This window comes from Ptiloglossa arizonensis, chromosome 3, assembly GCF_051014685.1.
Source record: "Ptiloglossa arizonensis isolate GNS036 chromosome 3, iyPtiAriz1_principal, whole genome shotgun sequence".
NCBI classification, from domain to species: domain Eukaryota; kingdom Metazoa; phylum Arthropoda; class Insecta; order Hymenoptera; family Colletidae; genus Ptiloglossa; species Ptiloglossa arizonensis.
In genome coordinates this window covers 8,916,229-8,942,358 of record NC_135050.1, presented here as the reverse complement: position 1 = coordinate 8,942,358, position 26,130 = coordinate 8,916,229, and the positions used below count along the sequence as shown (strand labels likewise).

Sequence of the window (26,130 nt, the reverse complement as noted above, 5' to 3'; positions counted from 1 at the left end):
CTTTCACCGCGTCGACTAAACTGTCGTTCGACAGAAAGTCGATATATAGTATGCGCTGGGCATACGACGAGGGTAAGCGTAGCTGTACCTGCGGTAAGGGCCATACCACACGAGCGTTGGCGTCGATCTCGGTTACCGATTTGGTGAAACGACGAAATAACGATTTCGAATTTCGTTCGAGCGCTGGTCAGAAACAACGAAACCGATCGAGCCACGGTTAATGTTCGATCGTCGTTAATAGCGACCACGCGAATGCCGGTGTGGCACGACCCTTTACGACCTCTTACACAGCGGATACCGGGATACGTATTCGTGTGTAACGTCGCACACGGTTACGCCTGGAAAATAGAACGCACGCGCATCGAGCGCATATATTGATTGCGTCTGCAACGTGCGAACAGAATTTAGCGACCTTCGAAGGAGTATTATCCTGTAGTCGAGGAAAGGTTCGAACGGGACGAAATAGCCACGGTTTCGTACCATGTAACGAACAAATTTCAAACTGTGAATTCGTATCTAAATAACCTAACCCCCACAGGAGTGTTATCACACAGTTGCATTCGCATGCACATCTACGGATGACATTCCTTGAAAGCAGACTGTTACTCGAAGCAACTAGAGGGAGGTAGTATACTTCTTTCACTCGCATGTAATGTAACAAATCTTTGATAAAATGAACAATTTCTTTATTTTCAAATTCTAATTCAACGATCGGAATCTTCGATCGGTGTTACTGTAAAAATCGACCGAATTATAGATTAAATTGCAAACTCTTGCGGCGAACGTACACGAGAGGAAATAAATAGTTAGGGTTTTTCGAGAAAATCTTGTAATACGAATAAAAAGTATTCGTCGAATGAATAGTTTGTCTTACCTTGAAGCTTGAATATTAGATAACAATGTTTTAATTGGAGTAGAATAATTGGAAATTTGTGAGTAATCCCCGTGTACAGGTTCGAAAATCAATTTTTTTTTTTTCGTGTAAATTAAAAATGTAATGTTTAAAAAATACGCTACCAAGATATCGAGCTAGAAATAAAGAAATTATAATAGTTTATACGATGAGTCGGTTCGGTTCGAGACGTTGAGTGACCAAAACACTCTAACTATACTTTGGTGAATGCTATTTTACAAAGTGTACTTAAACTGTGAATTTATCTGGACAAAGTATATCTTAATTTTAAGTTGTGGCGAGATTTGTCTCGTTCATGATTGAGAATACAAAATGTCTATCTATTAGTCACCAAAAATGAATAATACACTATTAACGGTAATTTCCATCTCCAAGGAAAAGTGATCCGTTTCAAAATAATTCAACCGCCAGAAACAAAAACAGCCCAAAAGTAAGTGCCACGAGATGTTAAACAATAAATGTTCACAATTACCACCAAACCTATATCAACAAATGATGGATATTACTAAACAAACCAGGAGTTTAAACATTAACAAACTACTGCATCCATCGCCTAACTTTCTAGATGACCTTTTTGATATACAAAGAATGTATCGAAATAATAAAAAAAAAAAAGAGTAAAGCCTAAAGATTAACAATGGCAAGGTGAAAATATTGCCGAAATCTTCAAAAGTATATATTGGGTTGTTCGGAAAGTAATTTCGTTTTCCAAAATGGAGAATATATAACTTAATAAAATGTTTATACATTCTAAAAAAATCGTGTTTCACTTTCACCAAAAAAAAAACGAAATGACTTTTTAAACAACCTAATAGATACATAACTACAGCTCGAAGTTACGAAGTAACTAATATAGTAAACATCGAGCATAGTAAAACCCTAAAATAGTGTCATTATCATTATTCTTTGGCGATTTTAAATGAAACCCTAAAGATCAAAATATTTACAACATTGAAAGGTTAATGAACTGTATAATTAAAATAACACCCTCGTACAAAAAATAGTGCAGTGTAACAGGTGCCGACAATATGGTTATTTACAAAGGTACTGTAATCATAATTTCCGTTGCGTGAAAATCCAGAGTATCGTCCAACTAATGAATGCACAAAACCAACAAATAACTCTGCAAAATGCATACTACGTTTGAACAATTACCCGACAAACTACAAAAACTTGATAAAGAGAAAGAGGAGGCATTGATGAACAAGAAGAGGAGAAATCGGATAAACAGGACAAGGAGGAAGTGAATAAAAAGGAAGAAGAGGAACTGATAAATAGAAGAAGGAGGAATTGGATAAATGGAAGGAGTAAATTGTATTGTACAATAATTTGAATAATCTTTTGTAACATCGTCCAATTAAGTGTAAAATAAGTTCCAGTTATTTTCGTATACGGTATTGTATCGTTATAAGTCGTCCACTCGACTTACAACGAATCAGTTCTCTATTTTGAAATTCTTCTACCTTCTACTTTCTTATATTTATTCTGTGAGGAATGATTTGCTCATTACGTTTCTTTTGTTTCGAGACTCCGTTGACGAAAGCTTGATATATTCTTCTTGCATAGTATTCTTATTATTTTTTAACAAATATATACTGGTACGAGAAAACGTAGAAAATAAATTGTTTACTAAGAAATTTTATTTATAATTTATTTGGAATTATGTTCTCATAGGTGAAAAATGAATACAAAATAAAATATAGATTGAAAAAAAAAACTATTAATTTTAAGCGAGACTCGAACTTCACAGCCCCCAACGTAGAAATCTTCAGATGTTACCACTAAGCCACAATGGTATCTGGTAATTATTTGAAATAAATCTATAGTTAAGGCAATGGTACAGCTTTAATCATAAATATCTCAAAAACTATTGAATAGTTGCCTTATAATGCTGTATTTTCTTAAAACGGATGACTAAATCTGCAAACGTGCAAAGTTTCAACTGAATCAATGACCTGAAGGACTTGCACTCTCCTTGTAAGATTCAGAAAGTGTAACTCGGATGAGGATAGGTGGTCCCATTCCTCTTTGCCCCTGTGTCGACCCATGAGACTTCGAGTCAACGAAAGACGATACAAATAATTAAATCGAAACGAGTTTCGTCCTTTAAATCATCAGGGTGACACAAAATATTATCTCTTATTTTCTAAACACTAAAGCCGCCAAAGACTCGGGCGAACATTATGATTTGTCGCAGTTATATGTCTTCTCGGTCACTCGTCGTGGCAACTACAAAAGCAGTGGAGGGGATAGCCAGACTACTTACAACGAAACAGTACTGTATATGTCTTTCTCATTTTTAATTTTACGTATTGGCTACTATGTAATGTATATATATGTGCAATATATATTTTCGATTAGGTTTGGGTTAGGCTAGTTTTTATTTCATCACCACCCTATTACACACTCTATATACATAATATATACATATATATCTTATGTACATATAACATTTTTATTAACATTTTTATAAGCAATGACTTATGCGTAGGAGAATTCAATATAGTATTTGTGACGACGTTTTATAAATATTTCGGATGCTAAGACTGACCTTCCGATAGATATGTAGAGAAAAGTTGTTGCAAATGATACCACATTTTAAGATCATTGAAAATGGAGCTGTGGACTGTGTTCTCAATAATTCCCCAAATTTTTGTGTACCATTGCATATAAAGAAATACAGTAAGAGTACAGTAATTTCGAGTTTGAAACGATCAAACTGCAATTTTTAGATCATTCAAAAGCAAATTAAGTAGTCATTTGTATTTTAAGATGAAGAACAACCTGGTATGAACTGTGAAACAAAAAATGTGAATGGGATTCATTGCTCGTATCACGTATGCTTGGTAGTAGAATCTTCAACACAGTGTCACATTCGTATCGGTGTGTCAACCATAACAATGGTTGAAAGTTCATTAAAAAAAAAATTAATAAAAAAAATATTCCTGTTCTCGATTGACGATCTCATCTATTCTTCTCAATTTTCCATTTGAAATGCTCAAAATGAAAATATGATTATCCTGAAATTTTTGTTTTTTTTTTGCTTGTTATTATGTGCATTAACGATTCTTGAAAATTTTTTGTTTATTTTTATCTTGAAACAGAGCACGAATGACACAACTGGTACGTGTGGGAAACTAAAGTAATATATATTGAAAAATTAGTTCTGTACTAAATGTATTTTAGGTTGAATGTATTTCAAGGTATATATATATCTACTAATACGTTATGCTCTATAAAAAATTATGATGGTATATTAAAAAATGTTATACACAGAAGTTGCAGAAGGAACTAATAATAGTATCCAATTCGACACTTGGCTATCAGGTCACTTTGCTACCTGCACGCTACATTTCAAATCGGCGTATTTTTATTATTATTTAAAATTTCTAAAAAAATCAACAAAATATAGAAAAAGAAAACGAAGCGTACTTACAGAATTCAGAATTGTTTAGATGTATATCTAACGTTTAAATACGCTGTCAAATCGGTGTATTTTTATTAATATATAAAATTTCTAAAAAAAATTAACAAAGTATAGAAAAAGAAAACGAAGTGTACTCGCAGAATTTAAAATTGTTTAGATGTATATCTAGCGTTTAAATACGCTGTCAAATCAGCGTATTTTTATTACTAATTAAAATTTCTGAAAAAATTAAATATAGAAAAAGAAAACGAAGTGTACCTACAGAATTCAGAATTTTTCAAAAGCGTTTAGACTCGCTTTTCTCTTTTTCAAATATTACCAATCAATTGCTAATATTATCGTGACTGTGTAATAAAAAGTATAAAAATAAAAATTAGAATTTTCATTACTGGATGACGAGTAACCTACCGCGAGATAAGACCGGCCATGTGAGTCGATGTATATTAATGTTCACATCACGTAAACATACACAGTGGGAGGGTCTGTCACTTGTACCGGGTAGAAAAATTGTCACTTAAAAGCGAGTGTTACTGTATTCGGTAATCGTGAATGACAAATTTACTTACCTTCCGGAAGTAGAACGTATACGACAGGTCACTGCACCACGGCCCGCATTTTCAGTGTCCACGGTGATGCAATACTTTTCACCCTGAGCTAAAGTGTATTGAATACCTTCTTTGATTTTACACTTCTCAGCTTTCCCGGTGGATACACTTTGGACGTTCACCGGACAGTTCGGCACCTCTTTACCTCCGTATTTCACGTTTACTTTGTAACGGCCACAGTCGTCGGGCAAATATGTTGCCTTATATTTTCCATTGCCGAGATCCTGAATTTCAACCCTTCGGGGAATTTGGTCCGGACCCTGAAAATAAGAATCGTTAACCACAATCGCGAACTGTCAAAGGATACGCCACGTCTCGCCTAAATTGAACGTCTAAATCATTTGCGCTACCACAGAAGGTAAGAAAAAATGACTGAGCGAAATAATTTAATTATTCAATTTTACCGAGACACTGTGCACAGAGTACTTCAAGATTCAACGGCCAATCAGGGCTAGGTTATTTTATGTGTTACATTTTGACATTATGCAATGATGTTAAGCTTTCGGATTGTTATAAGATCGCGAGCTTGCGTCTTTATTACGGTGATTGAATTTTTCAATGCAAATTTTGTAAAATATAACGATAAAATAAACTATTGGGTTGTTCGGAAAGTCATTTCGTTTTTTTTTTATTTAGTGAAAATGAAACACGATTTTTTCAGAATGTACAAACATTTCATTAAATTATATATTCTCCATTTTGGAGAACGAAATTACTTTCCGAACAATCTCTAATATTTGGATACGCGTGATATTATCGTTGCTCGCTTACCAGAACTTGAACTTCCAAGTCACCGTAGCCGGCTTTTGATGTGTCTACTACAAAGTCAACTGGAAAGGAAGCGGTGCAAACTGGTGACACTCCAAGTCCTGACAAAACAACTTTATTTGGTTCCACGGTAGGTGGAACCTTTGGCTTTGGTGGACTTCCTGCTTTATTTTCGTGTTCGTCTTCATGCGCATTGACCTTACTTGCGTCTGATTCATTGACGACTGGGATTTGGAAAGGAGACCCGGGAATGTGTTGGTCCGCAAATTTTACGGACACTTCATAGTCACCTGGTTCAAATGGAATGTATTCAACGGTGCAGGATCCGTCATAATTGTCCTTGCAAGTCATCTTCGCTTGGCCGGCACCTTGCATGGATAAAGCTAATCCGCCATTACCAGCATCTGAACATTTAGAAATTGATACTTTTTATTTCTCTTAAGAAAAATAAGAAATTTGAACGTATAGAGTTTCTATTCATTTTCTCGATGATTACGCAACAGATTGCATTGTATGTGCTACACTGATATTTCTTTATTTTATTTGTCCATTCACGCGTGAGAAAATTGTTAAAAGTATCTTATGTTTAAATAGATGGGACAGTTGGATTTTAGAATAACAAAAATGCTCGACACTTTTCAACGACTAACTCTCGATACGGTATTTCTTGGTTTCAAGGCGAAAAATCATGTTTGTCAACGACCATTGAATTCGAGGTCCGATTGAAAATTTATTTTCGTAAATGGTCGATCTCAATTGGGTTGTTCAAAGAAGACAGTGGCATCAACGTGCGCAATACAATCATTTCAACGCCATGAATCTGAGATTAAAATCTGACTGTAAAACCGAGGATTATTGTAATGAAACTGCAGACTTTAATACATAATCAATTTGCTATAATACACAAAGTATATGCAAAATATATATGTATATGTTTACTGATTATTCTTTCTCTCTCTACTACCAGAAACGTTGGAATGGAATTGGCTGTGATATGCAATATGTAAAATGTAGAAAAAAGATGCAATATGTAAAATATAGAAGAAAGATGCAATATGTAAAATATAAAAGAAAGATGCAATATGTAAAATATAGAAAAAAGATGCAATATTCGAAATAAGCAACAAAAATGATAAAACTAATTTCTTTCCAGGTTCCATAGTTTTATCTATTCCCCATAGAAATCTACATTTTCACAAACATCCACAGTCTAATTATAATAATAAATACTTGTCATCCAACATTGAATCAAACCACATTTGCCACAATCGATTGGGTCAGTAAATACTTTACCTTTCGTTTCTATGGTGAATGTGTTGGATTTATTGATGTATCCCTTTTGTAAACCTGATCCATACGCGTTGCATTTTCTGGGATCAGTCATACGTTGGACATTAACTGTGAACGGTGAACCGGGAATAGGGATTTTATCATACAGTACTTCTATGGTGTAAGGTCCTTCCTCAAACGGTATATAATTAACGTTGTAGATCCCGTCTCCTTGAGTAATAATATTTTTTTCGGTTTTGCTGCCACTGGGATTCTTAATTATGCAGGAAACTTTGTTATCGTCGTTTTCTAATTTCATAACTTCTCGGGCGTCTATCGTAAATTCTGTTGGTTGTTTCACGCTTAAACCTAAAAAATGTAACAATTTAAAATTTAATACGTATTCAGGTTCACGATACGTAATTTAACAAACGTCTAAAGTTTTATTCAAAAATTGCTCGATAAATTTTCAAGTTCGTTTTCGTACCATTTTTCTTCTATGAAATTAAATTCTACATCGTAACTCGCTTAGCACAACGTGACAATTCGAACAAAATCGGTAATGCGAGGGAAATTTTATTTATTTGTTTTATGCTGTAAAAACAAAACGCTATGTCGACTAATTTCATATTTAACGCGTTTAATCCCGTGTGCAATTTCGTATATCTTACATCAGGAGACGTAACTCAAATGATTATGCGATAGATGTCAGCATTGTTATAAACAAATGATAAATCTGTTTGGGAAACAATAATTCGAATATTGAAGTAAAAAAATTTAACATACAGCATGTGATGCCTTATAATAAACATACGAATACAACGTTTTGTTGATACAGTAGAAAAGAAAATATTGGTAAATACATAATATCGAAACAATCAGTACAATAATCATACATCCAGGTATAAAAGTAACAATGTATATTTCACTATCAAATACATGCAAGCACAGCTAATGGAATAAATAAAGCGCAATTAGTAACAGGTAATCGAATAAGGGGTAAAATGTGCCCCTGAACCAAATTCGACTTGCGATAGGTCATTCGATAGCTTATCAAAACAAATCAGTCTGTGCAAACTTTTAACTCTGTAAGAAAATAACAACTGTAATACGATGACTCAATTAGTAGCAAGCATCACATAGCAAACAAGTTGTAATTAGAAACATAAATATTACAAGTTTTTTTGTTCAAGTAACGTAAATGCAATTAACTCAACAGAGCATTTTAAAAAATGCACAATAGTAGAGTAAAATAAAATAATGACAATTATTAATTTTCATTGCAATTGAAATGAAAAGGAAAACTATTAAAACTGCGACTTATTTTGGTAACAATAAAATTGGAACGAACACAATTATTTATAAAAAAAAAAACGTAGGGAATTTGCAAGAAACTGTCGAACCCTCCTAAGTTACGTAGCTATAATTTTTAATTAGAACAAATACTTATTATATGTATACGGAGTAAATTTAAAAAGTAGAAACTGTTGCAGATCTTTTCTGAGTAATAATAAAAAAAAAATTGATACATCAAAATAATAGTTCAATAAAACCTATTATATTCTTTTCATATTTCTCCATATATACAATTACACATATACAAATTGCAAAATTCATCCCTTTTCTATTTACTCATACAACAGTTTTAATATCGTGTCACGTTCTTGTAACATCCTTCTTGCCCACACAGTTATTTTTGGTTTCGAATGATTCGTTAGCTTTGATCGATTCCACAAAATAAATTACGAACAATCTCGCTCCGCGAACGTTCAAAAACATACTAAGGATCAAACTATGTTGCTCAACTATAAACAAAACAGGTTGGAAAGGGCATTGTGTTCAGCCTAATGCGGAACAAAGGAAATCTGATTTAAATGCAAGATTTGTTGTGCACAACACTTCTAATCCATCAACAAACAGTGAATTTCAGTTTCGTGGTGTTCTGCTGTGAGTTAGTGGGCAGTAAAAAAAGAAACAAAAGAAACCTGAAGCGTAGCATCAGTGTGGATACGTGTGCATATGAAAACAAACGATAACAAGAGACATATTTCGTTCTACATCTAAAAGACTCTTATATTTTCTCAAACCAAAGGTCGATAGTTTCGTTTCGTCTTTTTCAATTCAATAAATCTTTATTTTATTCGCTTTATCTGTGTCCGTATACAGTCAGTAGTTAGTAAATACGACATGGGGGAGGGGGGGGGGGGGGCAAGGGGCAGTTTCTCCACCAAGTCCCGACTATTCATACCCAAATCATCTACCTAACAGCAAAAAGATTCCTACTACTCAACAGACAAATGAATCTCTGCTTCTCGGACCTTTTGAGCCTTTTCGGCTTCAAATTTCGCATCTGCTCTATAGGGCTACTCTCAGAGTCATGCCACGCTACTTGATAAGTGTTAATAGCTTCTCATTTCCTTCGTGTTTACACGGGCGAAACAACTTCAGCACATTCTCCAGTAATCGATCACCTTTTTACACCGCTGTAACCTTTATTCTTATACACTAGTCTCGCGAAACCTCCTTCTTGTTGCCTAAGTCCAGCTAGTCCGAAAACACACCAACCACCCCCTGATTTCCGTTAAGAGCTTATTTTAAATCCGCCTGTAGATAGGGATAGACAGTCACCAACTAACACCACGACGTATCAGAAATTTTCGATGTTTCGAGTCCCTGATTCGACCCCGAGGAGCAGCCCGCTCCGCCAAAGCAACGTAATCTGCGCGCATAATTAACGCAGAATGCGATGCGCAGTAACGAACGTACCCATGGTTCCCAGGGACCGTGTGTTGTATGAATTTATTCAGCTTTCCCCTGCTGGGGTGAGGGAGAGTGGATAACCATCCTTCCTCATCCGAACACAATCACCGGCGCAGTCGCAGTAGATGTTCAACGCGGGGAATCCCACACATCCTCGAAGCTTAGGCAAATATCAAGGGGAGAAAAACGCTTCTTCTATGTCCGTGATCTCTCTGACTGTCTCGCGAAGGACTACCTTGACTGAATGCCCGGTTCGAGAAGGGTTAGGTCTTTCTACGAGGTCGACGACCTTTTTGATACCTATCTCTCCAATGTTTTCAGAAAGGAAGCGAGCAGGCTGCTCGTCTAAATAATTCAACTCGTGGAAACAATGCAAAGGTTAACCCTTCGCACTCGAAGCTTTTCTGCTACCAGAAACTAGCACCTCGATGAAATCCTTCGAATCGATTAATTTAAAATCGAACATTTTCGTTTCAACGTTTCGTATATATGTTTACATCTTACAAGAGAGGAGTAATTGAATTTTAATTTCAATTCCAAGCCACGATGGTATTCCCAATTGGAGAGTGTACACCGAATGAAGTGGCGATCGAGGATCGACTCTCGAGTGGAAAGGGTTCAATTAATTGGGGGAGGAGGTCGTGTAGATCCAGGTGGTGCAGTGACCAAGGGAAAGCAACACAGGCTGGAGGAGAACTTATCGAAATGGACTCATTTTGTACCATGGGTGTGATCTAAACCATAGACAGTATCGGAGAAAAAACAAAATAGTCCCATTATCTCGAGGGGCCCCTCCAATGCAAGTATCTCAGCCCTCTACTCCCAAATATAGGGAGCACTTCTTTAAAAACCTTACCGAATTATATTTGGCGATTGATAAACCATTAAATATCGATTTCGCGATTTATCAATGTAGACACCTCCAACGATTTTAATCAGAACTAATATATTGTGCTTCCAACTAATCTTTATACTTCAAGACTGTTCTTAGATAAATATCGTAGCGAGATCACAATCGATTTAATATTCACGATCGATATCAACGTTTACCCAAACGGGTAATTTATAAGGTAGTTATGCTCAACCACACTCGAAATAAGACTCGAAGAATCTATTTGTTTCGTACACGTTTTCAACGGAGTCGATGTTGTAACAGCGCTATGAAGAATATCCGATAATTGTTATCGCTCTATGCACTGTTCGTTTAAAGCATTTTATCGGACATTGTTTTTAAGGAAGCAAAATGAAAAAATAAGGAACATCGTACTCATGCATGTTTCGTGTGGTTTGCCTTAGTATCTCGATTATACTCAAACATTTAATTTTGCACGTTGGTATAAGAAAAGGATAATTATATTCTCTGTTCGTAAATTAGACACTATATTAAAATAACGATCGAGATACCTGTGGGAATAAATAAATATCTATGTTGCATTAAAAATGAATCGGACGAAATATATTTCATTCGGTAAATGAAACAATATTTTTACTCGAACAAAGCGAATTATATACGATTGTTAAAAATATTTCGTAATTAGAATTATTTAAACCAGATACGATTTCTTTGCAGAATGTTTCTGTACCTTGGTATCCGCGGCCTAATCAATCGAATAACCTAAATAATTAACATTTTCCTAGCTGTCGCTACTGAAACTTTTGACAAATCCAAAGAATATCTGCGCGAAGAATTAAATTTGCTGAGAAATGTTTTATTTTAAATATCCAATTAATGTCGATACTTAAACATCAAATCAGTGCAACGATAATAAATATATTTTTACTCGTATAGAAACATATTTGAATAGAAATAAAAGCGTTAACATACTCCCGTTATTTATAAGTAAAATACATTTTCTTTTTAGTTCAAACGAATTTTGAAATATGAATATAAGATGTACATAAAATTCTCCTGTCGTTACCACCGCTACTACAGTAACGTGCAATTATTGGTCGATAGATCGTGAAATTTACAATAGCGCGATAATCCAACTAACTAAATTCGATAGATTAATCTCTATTTCAAAATTAAATAACGTAATCCCTTGGACCGTTTCCGAAATATACTTCATCCGATTCACTGATATCAAGATATCGGCATGGTACAGGAAATACAGCAAACTCTCACAAAGCAAAATCTCACAGTAACACGATCAACGGTACCGTGCGGTTGAATGCCATCCCCGGAGACTTTGATCTTCGACACGTCCGTGTCCTTGGCAATAATAGCCTGGAAAGGTGATCCGGGTATATGTTTCTCGTTAAATGTGATATTGATGCTGTAATCGCCAACCTCTGTTGGCAGATATGCTACTGAACATGTCCCGTCGCCATTGTCCCTGCAATTAATGGCAGCTTCGCAGGGACCTTCGACGGTGACACCGAGACCACCCTGTCCAGCTCCACGTGTATCGATCATAAATTCGGCTGGCTTGTTTATTATTCCATGTGAGAGCCCCGGTCCAGATGCCCGAACCTTTTCAGGATCAGATCCGTGGACACAGGTCAAACGGTACGGTTGATTCGATATTGATTCTCCGTCGAAACTAATTCCCAATAGATATTCGCCAAGCTCTGTTGGCGTAAAGTTCACCAGATATCCATCGTGGGTCGGCACCACGTGGGCCTTCACACGAGTCCCAGAAGGAGCTGTTATTGCCACCTGCAAGTCAGCTGCCTTCCCTGCTTCTTGTGTTATTACACGGAACTGCTGCAAGCTGTTCACCGGAGCCGCTGCGAGACGGATTTAGTTTCTGATTTTTTACTTTTTTCTTCTCAGTTTGTTGTATATCACGCATGAAAGGAAATAAGCATAACGTGGTCGTTAGGTGCCTGATTTTCTTTTTATGCTAATCAATGAGGAATGTCCTTTTGCGGAAAGAATAAGCTATTAAGCACTCAAAAATATGAAACGTCTATTAAAGGGGTATTTGTTTCTTTTCGTACCAAAAATGGGTAATAATTTTTGATCGATGAAGAAACTAACATATCTTAATCGGTAATTTTGTTTACACGTGTATACATCTTTGAGGAAGATGTACAAATTTTTATATAATAAAATCATTGATATTGAAAAAGTTGTAAGCTGGAACATAAGACGTGCATTGTTCCGTTACTGCCATGGTAATATTCATTCTGTTGATCAGAAATACATAATTCGAAATGCATATATAAGAGAAGTGCCTACTTTTCAAGATATTCTTTATCGATTATCTATTCATCGATAAAGAGATGTTTATAAAACACATGTACAAAATTTCAAGTCAATCGATGAATTACTTTTTCCGATACTTAGAGTTTTACGTATAGTTTCTACAATAGTAGAGAACCGTATAAGGATCATCGATTTAGGATCACATACACCCAAATGCATACATAAAAGCATACAGTAATACCTTCACGCTAAACTGCAAGTATAAAAAGGAATTAACTTAAGAAATGGGTAGAGGATTGTGTTCCAAAGACGCAGTAATTCCGATATAATATTTAACATGCATATTCTGGACACTATCTACATACTTATATAAAACGAAACAAAAATCAATGTTTTCGACCCGAAAAAAAAAAGACAAACAAATACCCCATTAAGTGATCGAGTGATCAGTAAATTATTTACATTAAACGAATTAAATATTATATTTTTAATGCGATCATTGTGTACTTTCTTTTTTTGTCTACTTTCTACGTATCCCTAGACTTTTGGTGTATGTCTCAATAATCCAATGTCATTATTAAACTAACACTTCAAATAATGAAATTTCATTTTCGCTGCAAAAGATAATTATGGCATTACAATATTGGCAAAACGTCCAACTGTACACTATAATAATATTTCAAATAATAAAAACATAATAAATGTGAAACGCACTGGCATAGGCTGTGCAAATATTTGTAAGGTATACGACAAAACACGAAAGAGTTCTGGACCCCGCATTGTCGGGCACCTGTCGTGTGATAGGCCCGATCCTGGCCAAGTGCCAGTTCGAATGAACCCCTGCTATGGAACCTTGGGTACGACACCGTTCTGCTAGCGATACATGCATCTCGGCGGGAGCCACCACCCCTACCCCCCAAATCCAACTAGATTGATGCCATTATCGAAATGATATCCCAGATGAAATATATAGGACTAATCCTTGACAGCCATCGACAGCCAACTGGCGTTTTAAGGGGCATTTCGACTATTTCGTCTTCCCAGTGGGAGGTTCATCACGCGACGTGAGTTGAAGCTCTCGAGCGCTAATCCCGACAGTTCGTGTTGCTGCGGTGACAGCAGCAGCTGGACCAGACCACTACTGACCAACGGAGTATCGGATCTGTTCGATCACTCCTGTCAAAGTGACTCGGCAGAGGTTTTAGTAGCTTCAACTACCGAATGGTGCGGTTCGGACATGGTTGCTTCGGACGCAGTACCTGCACCGTGTAGAGAAGGAAGCAATGACGTACTACTGGAATTGTCCCGGCAACCAGGATAAGGTGCAGAACACCCTGGAGGTGTACACCGCTTGGATTTGCGAGCAACCGTGTCCTAGTGGGTAAAATTGGGGCGATTGCGAGATGGAAGCGTACGCCATCAAAGTCAAACCACACCTCTATGAGCGTACCGTGCTAGGGTATTCTATGGCTACGAGAGTAGGTACATGTTTTTGTGTAAATTACAGACTCTCTTGGCTAGTAGCAAAATTTCAGACTGCGACCCGTCGTGTTTTGCAGTGACGTCATATGCTCACAAGGTTTATCTACTTTTAGTATTGGCCATGCGTAGCAGCACTAGTACTTTTGCCCGTCTAGGTAGGTAACCGTTTCTTGTTTTAGATATATATATGGCCACAGAGTTATCTTGGGCAGCTTTTAGGTTCACCCAACGCGATCATTACGTCGACGAGTACGGTCGATGTCTGATAGACAAGAACCATAAAATATGTGCGAGTGGTCGAATCTCAACCATTAATAAAAACGGCTTAGAACTTATACGTTTCATTATGCCTCCATAAAATATTACCAATGGCTTGACAAAACTTTTCTTATGAAGGTGAATTCAACACGACTTATTCTTACCTGCTAGCCGTTGGCCACTAGTCGGATTTTAAAATACTGGCTGGTCAGGGTTATCGAAGGGTATACCATCTGTTTTGACGTTTCTGTGCTTCTCGAAGATGCAGGAATAACTAACCTGACTTTCATCAGGTTTGATACACTAAGAGTGAGTGAAACAGAACAATGGAGATAGCCGATAGCTAAAAGTAACAAAGTACACTGGCAGTGAGAAGATTGGTAAAAGTTGAGCTATACTCCTAGACGTCTAAACATGTTACTGACTGGCCAATATATTTGAATCTTACTATAGTGGCATGTGTTTAAAGGATCGCTTGCAACAAGTAATCAGAAAACTGGTGGAGATGATCAACAAATTAATATGTACAAAAATCTGTGTGTCACTGATCAAAATGAAGTGTTTCGTTTGACATTGAACAATACAATTAAATATTCATTATTTGAAGTGCAGTGCATTTAATTTTAAATGAATTTCAAGAAATATCATTTTTCTGAGAAAGAAAGTATGGTTTTTCTATAAACTTTTGTAAGAAAACCAATTTATTAATCCTTGATAACACTAAAACGCTATTTCAGATCATAAATACTGATAAAACTACTGAATAGCAATAGTAGGTAGAACTGGATTAAATGAATATCCAATTAAATAATCTTCTGTAAGTGCTCAATTTTACAAAGTAATGTAGTTAAATATTTAAAAACATTTTATCGAATTCAACCAGAGTAAGATTTCAAATATTTGTATACCATATGATAAAATGGAGTCACAACTTACAAATAATAATGAGAAGTATAATAAATCTAAAAAATAGATTAATTCTTCGCTATTGATCGTGTTGAATATTCAAATTATTAGTAAACATAACTAATTTTGAAAGGCTTTTATTCTTCCTAGTTGGTCCGATTTTGCGATCAAACAAATTCACAAGATTAGTTTATTCTTTAAATTTAAAATGATATTTTGGCTCTGTTAGAGCCCTGATTAGTATCAATAATTACGTACTGATTAGTATCAATTAACACTGATTAAAATTAATACTACATTTTAAGGAATAAATTCATTTTGTGTGTATTCGATCGTTAAAATCGGCGTTATTTAGAATAATTACTTCTCAAGTCTAGATCCAAAATTTGTTTTTTCAAATTATTAAGCCATTTTTTTCTTATGAAAATAATTTATGAAAAAATTATAATTATATTTTGTCATCGTTTTACCAGAAAAATGGATAGTCTATTGTAATGTTTGATAAATCATTTAAATTAATGTAACAAAAGACAAGTTTATACTTACTTCGTGCAAGACCATCAACTTTGATCTTGGAGACATCTACACGTGGTTGAACGTTGACTTTTATAGGACACTGGGGTATAGTCAAATCTCCATAGCTCAAATTTACCAAGTAGTTTCCTGGTTGAAGAGCTACATAGTCAACGATGTATGTTCCATCATAGTTGTTCGTTACTGATAAGATAACATCTCTCCCTTCAGGGTTTATCATGTTGACACGAAGCTCGCCTGGACCAGCTTTGCGACAATCGACGTTAAAGTGCGTCGGTGTGTTCGACTTTACCCCTTTTTCAAGACCAGGTCCAAAAGCAGATATCACAGGAGTTAAAGGCTCTTCTACTTTCACTCTATAAGGAGAGTTCTTTGTAGCTACTCCACCATACGTGATCTAAAAATAAAAACACAAATACGATTAATATGATTTGAAGATAAAAGATCATTTTTCAATAAAAATGCTATATTTAGTATATTTGGGTTTCCAAATTATATTTAACAAAATTGAATAATAGTTTATGTTTTCAAACCTATATAATGTTTACAAATTCTTTAAAAAAAAAAAATGAAATTTAGTCTACATCCAAAACAATTTTATCATTGTTAATATACTTTTTTAAACATATAATATTAATATTTTTAATTAGAAGAATATATTTTCATTAATAGAATACTATAGCTCACAAATAACTAATTTAATTAAACTAACAGTTAGAAGAAAACAATGCGCGTTCTGATAAGAAAGAACACGAGTAGAGATATTATTTACAAAAGTATTCCTGGAGTCACTAAGGTTGTATATCTACTTTCCATTTGAGCTGATATGAAAAAGAACATGCAGGATGAGGCATTCAAATACATCACACTCAAAAATCTCCAAGAAATTATTTAATTTAGAGCGAACAGTTCTTACGACTGGCAATTGTACTTCTCAAAGTGATACTATTCGAGGTTCGACAGTCATTAGAGGGGAGGAGGACGGGAGAGAACAAAGGTTTCTGGATGGTGGTAGGTCAGTGCGTCGTCCTATACTTGAAAAGCATGGAGTTTATAACAACAGTGGTTGAAAACTAGAGCTTCTCCAGACCCTCGAACACGATTCTTTGGTGGGGGAGAAGAAGGGGACATACAAGATGTATCCCCCAACAGACTCGAACACCTCATTTGCCGAATTGGGGCCACTGGAAAGAAGCTGGCCACTATCATCCGGAAGCTCGGGGAAAAAGCACCAAGAGGTTTCAAAAAAAACGTTCGACCATCGACACGATTCATCGCATCTAGTTCTTCTTGACCTCTGTCGTCTTCCAGAATAGGGTGACATTGGCAGTGTTTTCATCGGGGACTCGAAGATCATGGAGTCCCCGCTTATACAAGAGCAGTAATCCAGGACTACCTCTGCGGCAGGTGAACAAAGTACCTAGGTCGGTACAGAATAGAGCAAAGGGGTTCCACATGGATCCGTGTTAGGATTGCTGCTATGGAATCTCGGGTATGACACCGTTCTGAAGGCCTCCCCGGTAGCGTCAGCCTATCGTGTTACACTGATGACACGTTAGAGCTAGCCATAGAGAGCCTTAGAACGAACTAAGGGGTTTGATTTGGAAGTGACCTTTCATAATATCGAAGTGCTGGCTGTACACTGACCTCGGCAGGTGCCACCACACTTCCTGATATTTCTAGGTGACTGCAATGTTGAGGTAAAGTCTCAGATGAAATATCTGAGACTGATCCTCAACAGCTACTGAACTGACTGTCTGGCCCCGTGAAGGGGGGAGAGGAGAGGTTGAAGAGGATAGTCTGTGCCCTGAACCGATTGCTCCCCAACCTGTGGGAGTCAAGCGACCGATTTGTCGCCTCTAAATGGGTACAGTTCGTTCGGTGGCCCTATGTAGGACTACAGTCTTACTGGGACTTCCCCCGTTGAATTTAGTTGCGGCCACGCACGCAGCTTATTACAACAGCCGTTGCAAGTTCCACGAATGAGAAGAGGTTCTGACGGGAAGCTCTTAAGCATCAGGACCGATAGTCCACAGTCCAGACTTAATCCACTACTGGCCAGCGGACTATTGGAACTATCCAACCACTCCCTGTGGAGTGGTTGAGCAGAGGTTTTGGTAACTTCACCTACTCTGGGCATAGTTGTTTCGGACAGTACCTGCACTGTATAGGAAAGGAAGCAATGACGCGCTGCTGACATTTTCACACCTTAAACTAAAGTTATTGGAATTATTGGATTAATAAGAGTAACGGTTGTTAGTGTATATTTGTTTTAATTTTTGATGATTATTAAGCTTTTAATGGTACATTCGGTTAATATAAGGGGTGTTACGTTTAAATGAAAGCAACGGAATATCTTGTTAGGTATAACAACTCTTGGAGTTATTCAGAAATTGTTTGTACGAAAATTATTCGACTTAAACGGCGTTTTTATGTAAGTGGGCTGGTAAGAGATGTTTCAAAGCAAGTTAATATTTTTTAATGAGATTATGTACTTTTTTTATTCGTAATATGATAGCGTTTCTTAAGATAAATTCAACGGCTACGTATATGATATGAAAGAAGAGTCAGGTCAATGCAAATCATGAGTTATCGGTCGAACTGAACCGTGCTATCTGCTCGTATCAGGCCGATTCAATATTTGATCAAATGTTCCTACTATGGAAAAGATGCCTGTTGTAAATATAACAAATTATGAATTATTCCAAACAGTATAGCTGATCTGATTTTAATTTTTATTTATTACTATTTAATTCGTAATGACGAGAATTAATTAAGAATTTGATCGTGTATTTTATTCTTCAACAAAAATAATTTACGCAGTAACTGCAACGTGGGAAAATTGTTTTTTCTAATTGCATGCTGTCCTAAACTTCCTGAACTTTTGAAAATGTTATTGTCCCTTGCAGCGATATACATTTTATATACGCATAAAATACTTTCCACGATTGGACTTCGACGATGATTTTTTAATTGTACCGAAAAATGAGTTTAAGGTTAAATATATCGTTAAATATATCACAATACGATTCTCGGCTGTATAAAAAAAGCCGTGCAATTTTGGTATCAATTGAATGTATTTTCTTGGCAAAAAGAAGTCATATTTTTCATAATGATTAATATAACGTTTTTGTTCTTAATAATCAGAGAAATGAATATAAATTATGTCAAATAATGTTAATCGGTAGATATTTAACACGAAAGTGGCAATTATTTGCCATTTTTTTTCCCCATGTTTCGTTAAAATATTTTAAACTGTACAGAAATTATGAATTTATTTTTATTATTACCAGGCTATAATTTCATTCCTCCCTTTGCCATACACTCGATAGATTTAGAGAACAATCAACATCGGGAATTAATGACGTCTATTGAATTGATGTATAATTAATGTGTAAATGGGCAAAATTGAAAGCAAAACTATGAAAGGGTAGAGTGAAGTATCTTTTTTTGCCCTATTTGGCCTATCTTTAAATATTCACCGATTCCACGAAAACTAACTAACTGATGAACTAACGGATATGTATATTTTTCATATCAGAAGACCAGTTATAAAAAAATTATATCAACGTAACTCTATACGCCTAGTAATCAATTGCTACAAAGTTGTTCTTGTATCGAAGCATTGGCCTCAAAATTATCCGCGTTCTTTCTATATCATTTTTCTATGTCATATTAAAGTAGAAAGAGAATAAGTTTTATTATCTGACCATGACAATGTGTTGGGAACCAGATGTTGGTGTATATTGGCATTGTACAGTTCCATCATGGTTATCATCTAATCGAACAGGGACGTCTTTTCCAAGCGCGTCTTGAATAGTGACTTCCAAAGGTGCTTGACCAGCCTTTCTCACGTCTATTGTAAAATTTGTTGGTTTATTGTAGGGTATAACGGATTCCGTTTGAACACCTGGCCCATAGACTTCAACCTGAAAGTTATATTTTATTATTTTTCTAGTATGGTTTTCCATAGTATTGTTACTCTGAGTTTATCTAAGTTCTACAGTTAGCAATAAGACAAATTTTGAACCTTATCTGGATCGAAGTCAGTTTTTGGCAAAATGTTTGCGACGTATGGTGACTTTGGAATATCTTCGTTATCGCATAGTATATGGACTGCGTATTGTCCTGTAGCAGTTGGTAAGTAAGACACATCTGCTGTTCCGTCGCCATTGTCGTAGCAATTGATTTTCGTTTTCGATGGACCTTCGATCGAAAATCCAAGAGTACCGGTTTGATCATTCGTGTCCACGGTAAATTTGGCTAGGTGGTCAACTATACCACTATAAAGGCCAGGACCGAAAACTCTGATGGCTGATTCTTTGTAAGGGCCAACATTCACTTCGAAGGGTGATTTGTATATTTCTTTCCCACCACATGTTATCATTACCACGTGCCGTCCTTCTTTGATCGGTGTATAGTTACATTTATATGTTTTCGCGTCAACTTTGGAGATACTAGAAGTATTGCATTATTTATTTATTTGTTTGTGCAAAGATTAATGAGAAACATTCAGCAGTGACAAAAAAAAAGAATTAATTTATTATTAATTGTTCTTATTTTCCAATTAATTACTTATTTATTTTCCAATTAATTACTTATTTATTTCCCAATTAATTACTTATTTATTTCCCAATTAATTACTTATTTTCGGTGAGTTTAATTTCGTCTTTGTAAGAGCTCTATAAAAGAATTAAATTACTTACTGTACACGACAGTTAACACCGCCAGGTGCAATAACTTTAACACAGGGTACTTCATCACTGGTACCCTTCGAGACAATGACAAAATCTGCATCGTCTCGAACGCGGACACCATTCGGTAGTAGTCCTCGTCCGTAAGCTCTGTATCTTTTTGAATCCGATAATTGCGATATGTTAACGTTATAGGGATTCCCGGGTATCAATTTTCCAAGGAAAAATACATTTACAGAGTGTAACCCCGATAAAGGGGAACTGTATTCACACCTCCACACGTCTGGTGATGTTTGCCGTAATTTTACAGGTACAGTTGTCTTTAAACCCTAAAAATAGGAAATTCATAGAATACACAAATACTTACATAACCAATCGGCTTTAATGAACTTCCAAAATCGATTGGCGTATTTATTGTCTAATGAAATCAAAATGATTCGTAATATTATAAATTATATAAATATACACAATAATAATAATATTCAAGGTGTTTCAGAAAGAAGGTGATCAAATATTAAAAGTGTATTTTAATCACTGTAAGGATGACAGAGTCACATGAATGCATCCTTTCCCAATTATGTACACTTTTTATTTACGATAGGGTTTGAACAAAGTGCTGTTCAAATTTGAAATCACAAGCAGTGCTATAATTTTCTTTCTTTTGAAAATAAAAAATCAATGAACGTCTATTCGTTGATTTTTAGAGAGTCTTTCTAAAGCTAAAGACTCTCTTCCATGATACTCCTGTTGTAACTCTAACTCTTCATGTGATAAACTTCAAAATAGTCGTCAGAAATTTTTTAACGTGTACGGTGCCCATAAGATGTTAATGGAAGACATGCATTGGTGCAGAAAAAAATCATTTCTAATCATTTCTTTAATAAAGTCCTAAAGTAAATTCTTACCAAAATTTGTCGTAAACAAAATGTACTTATAACTGGAAGAAAGGGGTTTCCGAATCCATATTCATGCTACCTTTTTTCACCCTTACAGCAAGTAGAATACGGTCCCAAAGTTTGGCCAAATATTTCAGGAATACCTTGTATGCATGTGGGTATTCACGTATACAAGGAATTTTCTTCAGCCTATATTATTAAGAAGCAAAAAACTATTACCTTGAATAATACGCATAAAAGAATTCCCTTTACAAAAAAAAAAAAAAAAAAAAAACAATACTACGAGTACAAGAAACTTCCACTTTTTTAAATACATTCTGTTTCCTTGTCTTTTGTTTACACGATACAAGTATTTTACATATCTAGAATGTTTTACCTGAGGGTCTAATACGATAACTTCAGGAACACCGTGTCCAGCACCTTTTGTAAATATGTCGAAGTAAGTAGGCTTATTAACTATTACACCTTCCGGTTGTAGCCCCGGTCCACTTGCTGTTACTTTAGTAGGATCACCGGCCTGTGCCTCTACGTTCACTGTGAAAGGACTGTTTGGAATTTCATTTCCATCGAAAAGTACTCTTACTTTGTGAGGCCCTTGATTTCTTGGAGTATACGACACAGAATAGGTGAGGTTTTTATCCTTATTAAATCTAATGTCGACCTGTAACAAAAGAAGGAAGATAAATAGGATGATTAACAATTGCAGTGTGATTTAATCGGCGGTCAGGAGGCTATACCAAACTTCTATATTTCAGACGCGTATGTTCACACGGTTAAAGACAATTAAAGTTTGTGGCAATTCCATAGTGAAGAAAATAAAATTTGAGGTTTTCACCGAAAGAGAATTGCCTTAATGGGTCAATTTATTCGACGCTTACAAGTCTACGCTCCTCACCACGAATAGGAAACTTTTTATTTGATAGTTATAGTACAACGGGCAAATAAATATCTATTCAGCAAGAGAGTAGAATTAATCTAGAAACGAATACAGATACCACATTACGTAGCATAATATCGGCAAGGTTCTATCTATCTTAACAAATATTCTTACCGGTATGTTGTTTCCTTCAGCATCTTTAACATTGACATCAACGTTTCCTTTACCAGCAGAGAATGTTTCTACGGTGAATGTAGCTGGTGCACCTATGACTGGACCACTAGGCTCGATACCTGGACCGTAAACACGTACTCTGTAAAACAAATTTTTATAAAAAATAATAAATAGGGTGTCACGTTTACCGTGTCTACGCGTTCAAAAAATATTCTAATTTAATACTCGGAAAAATTAATATCTATTTCCATTTTCTAACATTTTAGAATTTTGCAAATATGCTCCTAGTGGACTCTGTTGTCCTTTCCAGAGGCATTACCAATGTGCCCACCAGAAGTGGGACGACATTGCCAATTTTTGACGTTTTTTGACGTCAATGGCCCTACCTTAAAACGCAATTAGACGTAGATTACACGATCATTGAGTCCCCGCCTATATAAGAGTAGTGATCAATGACTATTTCCGTGCCAGATGGATAAAGTACAAGGGCAGGACGGGATGGAGTACAGAAGTCCGTGCTAGAATCTCTGCTATCGAACGTTGGATACCACATCGTTTTGAAGGTCTAAAGCCTCCCCTATGATGTTAGTGTAACGTGTTAAGCAGACGACGCGTTGGTGTTGGCTGTCAGGGACCACTGAAGGAGGGCTGTCAGGGGCCATTGGGAGAGGGCTGTCCGACAGGTCGAGAAGATTGTTCAGTGCATCGTTGAACGGATCAGGAGGATCGAGCGACTCAATAGCCACTGATGTTTTGAGGGATCAGGAAGATCGAGCCACTGATATTTTGAGGGATCAGGTGGATCGAGCCACTGATATTTTGAGGGATCAGAAAGATCGACCAACTCAATAGCCACCGATATTTTGAGGGATCAGAAGGATCGACCAATTCAATAGCCACCGATATTTTGAGGGATATTTTGACTGCTTAGTCCCGCGGTTGGAGAGGACAGTTAGTGCTCTAGGCCGGCTCCTCCCCAATTTGCGGGGTCCGAACGGACAGGTATACCGTCTCTAGGCAGGTATGGTCCATTCGGTGGTCCTGAATGAGCACCCAATTTGAGCGGTCAATTTAGCTGCTGAGTCCATAGGCAGCTTATTTTGAGAATAACCCGTGATTGAAGGACTGTGTCCTATAAGGCAGTGACCGTTTCGGGGCTTCCCCCGTTGGATCTGCTCGCGGGCTCGCATACGGCTTGGTACACAGTCGCTGCGAGTTTCGCGAGCGCAGCGGCGGGAAGCTGGGGAGGGCGGGGGGGTGGCAACAACGACTAACCCCGCCCACTACCGGCCAATGGACTGTCGGGGCTGCCCAGCCACTCCTACCAATACGGTATAGACACGGTTGCTTCGGACGGTGCCTATACCATATAGGAAAGGAAGCAACGACACGCTGACATTGTCTCGGCGTCCAGGACGCGGAGAAGTGCACCACGGAGGTGTGTACCAAAGAAGATGCCGTGTGTTGGTGGGGTTAATTGAAAGAGATCTCTCGCTGTCGGGCGTGGGGAGAGTCATGCTTGTCGGTGAAAGGAACTGGCTGACCGTGGCCTACTTCTACGAACATGTAATGTCACAGTAAAGTAATCGTTCAACTATCCGAAGACTGACGAAAATCTGTGTTCGAATGTCGGTTCTGCAAACCAGTAGGCCCAAAGATATTCCGTGTACGCATAATATAATATACCAACCGGAAAATAATCTATTATTGCACGAATACAGACATTGAAAAACGATCGCTTACACTCATCGAATGTGAAAAGTGTTTTACAAAATTTACACGATGTTATTGAAATAACACAATCTTTCTATTAGTACTTTCGTGATAAAATCAATGTGTACAATGATCTAGATGGTTTTAAACTATGTTATTGAATCATGCAAAGTATGCTGTACATTACACCATTACCACGTGCACATCAATTAAAAGAAACTCGTATAGAGAAAGCAAGATAATGTAATTGTAATAATGTTTTAAAATGCAGCACCAAAAGCAATTGCAATATTAGAATCATTAAAATAGGTATTATGTACGCTAAATAGCGAACAACCATTATTACATAAAATGACCGCAAAAGAATAACAATCACTTTTGGAGAATATGTAGTTGCATTACTCACCGCGATTGTGGGATGCTGCAATCGAAAAATCAAATAAGATTATTAGTAAGACATTCCTTCGAAGGCCCAAATGAAAGAATGAAAGGTATGACGCAATAAATGTAAAACGAAATCAGACGGTAAGGTCATGCGTACCCCTCCCCTCCTCCCATATCGTGTACAATTTGTACATGATATACATTTACGTGTGTGATCGTTACAAATATTTGACAGAGATTCGTTACATTGAATACCATATTCAGTATCATTTCTTACGTATATGTAACACCATCACTTTTGCGAAGATGTTCTCGACTGCCTCTTTATTTTTCTATCGATACCCTTGATAGCGTGTACAACACGTTCAGGTGAAAGAATTTTACGATTTTCGAAAGCAACAATCCACATCTTTATATTCTTAAAATGCAATTCATTTCCTAATCGTTACAGAAATAGTTTTCAATTTTTTCTCCTGCAATGTCGAGAAAAACTCGAAAAAATAATAATGACCAGTGTCTAATTGTCGTCCTACATTAATGTTCCCTGAGTAATTGATTTAAAACATTGACTCCGCTTTTAGTTCTATTATAAAATTCGATTATGTTTGGTTTGAAATTACGTTATATATGAATATAAATTTTTAAAAATATTCTACGTTTGTTTTCTCCCATTTGTCTCGGAATCACATTTTCATACGGTTTTAATCACTTTTTTTTATTGTACACGAAAAATCTATTACGCGTTCATCGTGACAGGACGTACATTATCACAGCCACGAATAAAAAATATATAGAGGAAAACAAACAAGTATTTCACTTAATTAATACTTCCGTTGTAAACGATACGTATATAAATTTACTTATGTATTTATGTATTTATTCATTCTCAAGAAATATTACAAGCACATAAATTTTAAACACACTGAATACCTAAAAAAAGTTTCTGCAATTACGAACTTTCTTTTCAAATTTGGTTGAGATTGCCGTTTGTTTTCTGCATAAAAAAAATTTTCATTCTTTATACGTTATCGTGGTAAATATCTCGATACACGTGATCGTTACAACGGAAATATTAATTACGTACGCTCTATCCAAAGAAAATTTAATTTGAACGCTCAAATGTAAATGATCAGAAGAACGAATAATGAAAAAGTAGCTCGAACGAGAAAGGAATATGTGTCGTTGAGAACAGCTCTATCTGGACTCAAATTTGTGGCCAAAAAAAAGCTAAAGAAACGTGTAGTGGCTGGCCGTACAATTTTACGAAGCACCTAGTGTACGAACGGCCAGCACGGTTTGTGACTCGCGCGTCAACGAAA

General features: G+C 36.2%; 1 protein-coding gene across 5 annotated transcripts in view; it reads right to left on the bottom strand.

Moving 5' to 3' along the window:
- The window catches only part of Cher (filamin A protein cher), a 91,741-nt gene that overhangs the window by 42,201 nt on the left and 23,410 nt on the right, over positions 1-26,130 (bottom strand). The window contains exons 5-15 of one of the 5 annotated variants that reach the window (XM_076307762.1): positions 24,834-24,848; positions 22,715-22,853; positions 22,040-22,324; positions 20,780-21,096; positions 20,104-20,530; positions 19,784-20,002; positions 16,086-16,470; positions 11,903-12,472; positions 7,007-7,351; positions 5,717-6,117; positions 4,907-5,205 (exon numbers count right to left, since the gene is read on the bottom strand). In XM_076307762.1, coding sequence (XP_076163877.1) covers positions 4,907-5,205; positions 5,717-6,117; positions 7,007-7,351; positions 11,903-12,472; positions 16,086-16,470; positions 19,784-20,002; positions 20,104-20,530; positions 20,780-21,096; positions 22,040-22,324; positions 22,715-22,853; positions 24,834-24,848 — 3,402 coding nt within the window. Of the gene's footprint in view, positions 1-4,906; positions 5,206-5,716; positions 6,118-7,006; positions 7,352-11,902; positions 12,473-14,797; positions 14,918-16,085; positions 16,471-19,783; positions 20,003-20,103; positions 20,531-20,779; positions 21,097-22,039; positions 22,325-22,714; positions 22,854-24,833; positions 24,849-26,130 lie in introns of those variants that run through there. The other 4 variants (XM_076307764.1, XM_076307763.1, XM_076307765.1 and 1 more) reach the window with 4 other exon arrangements.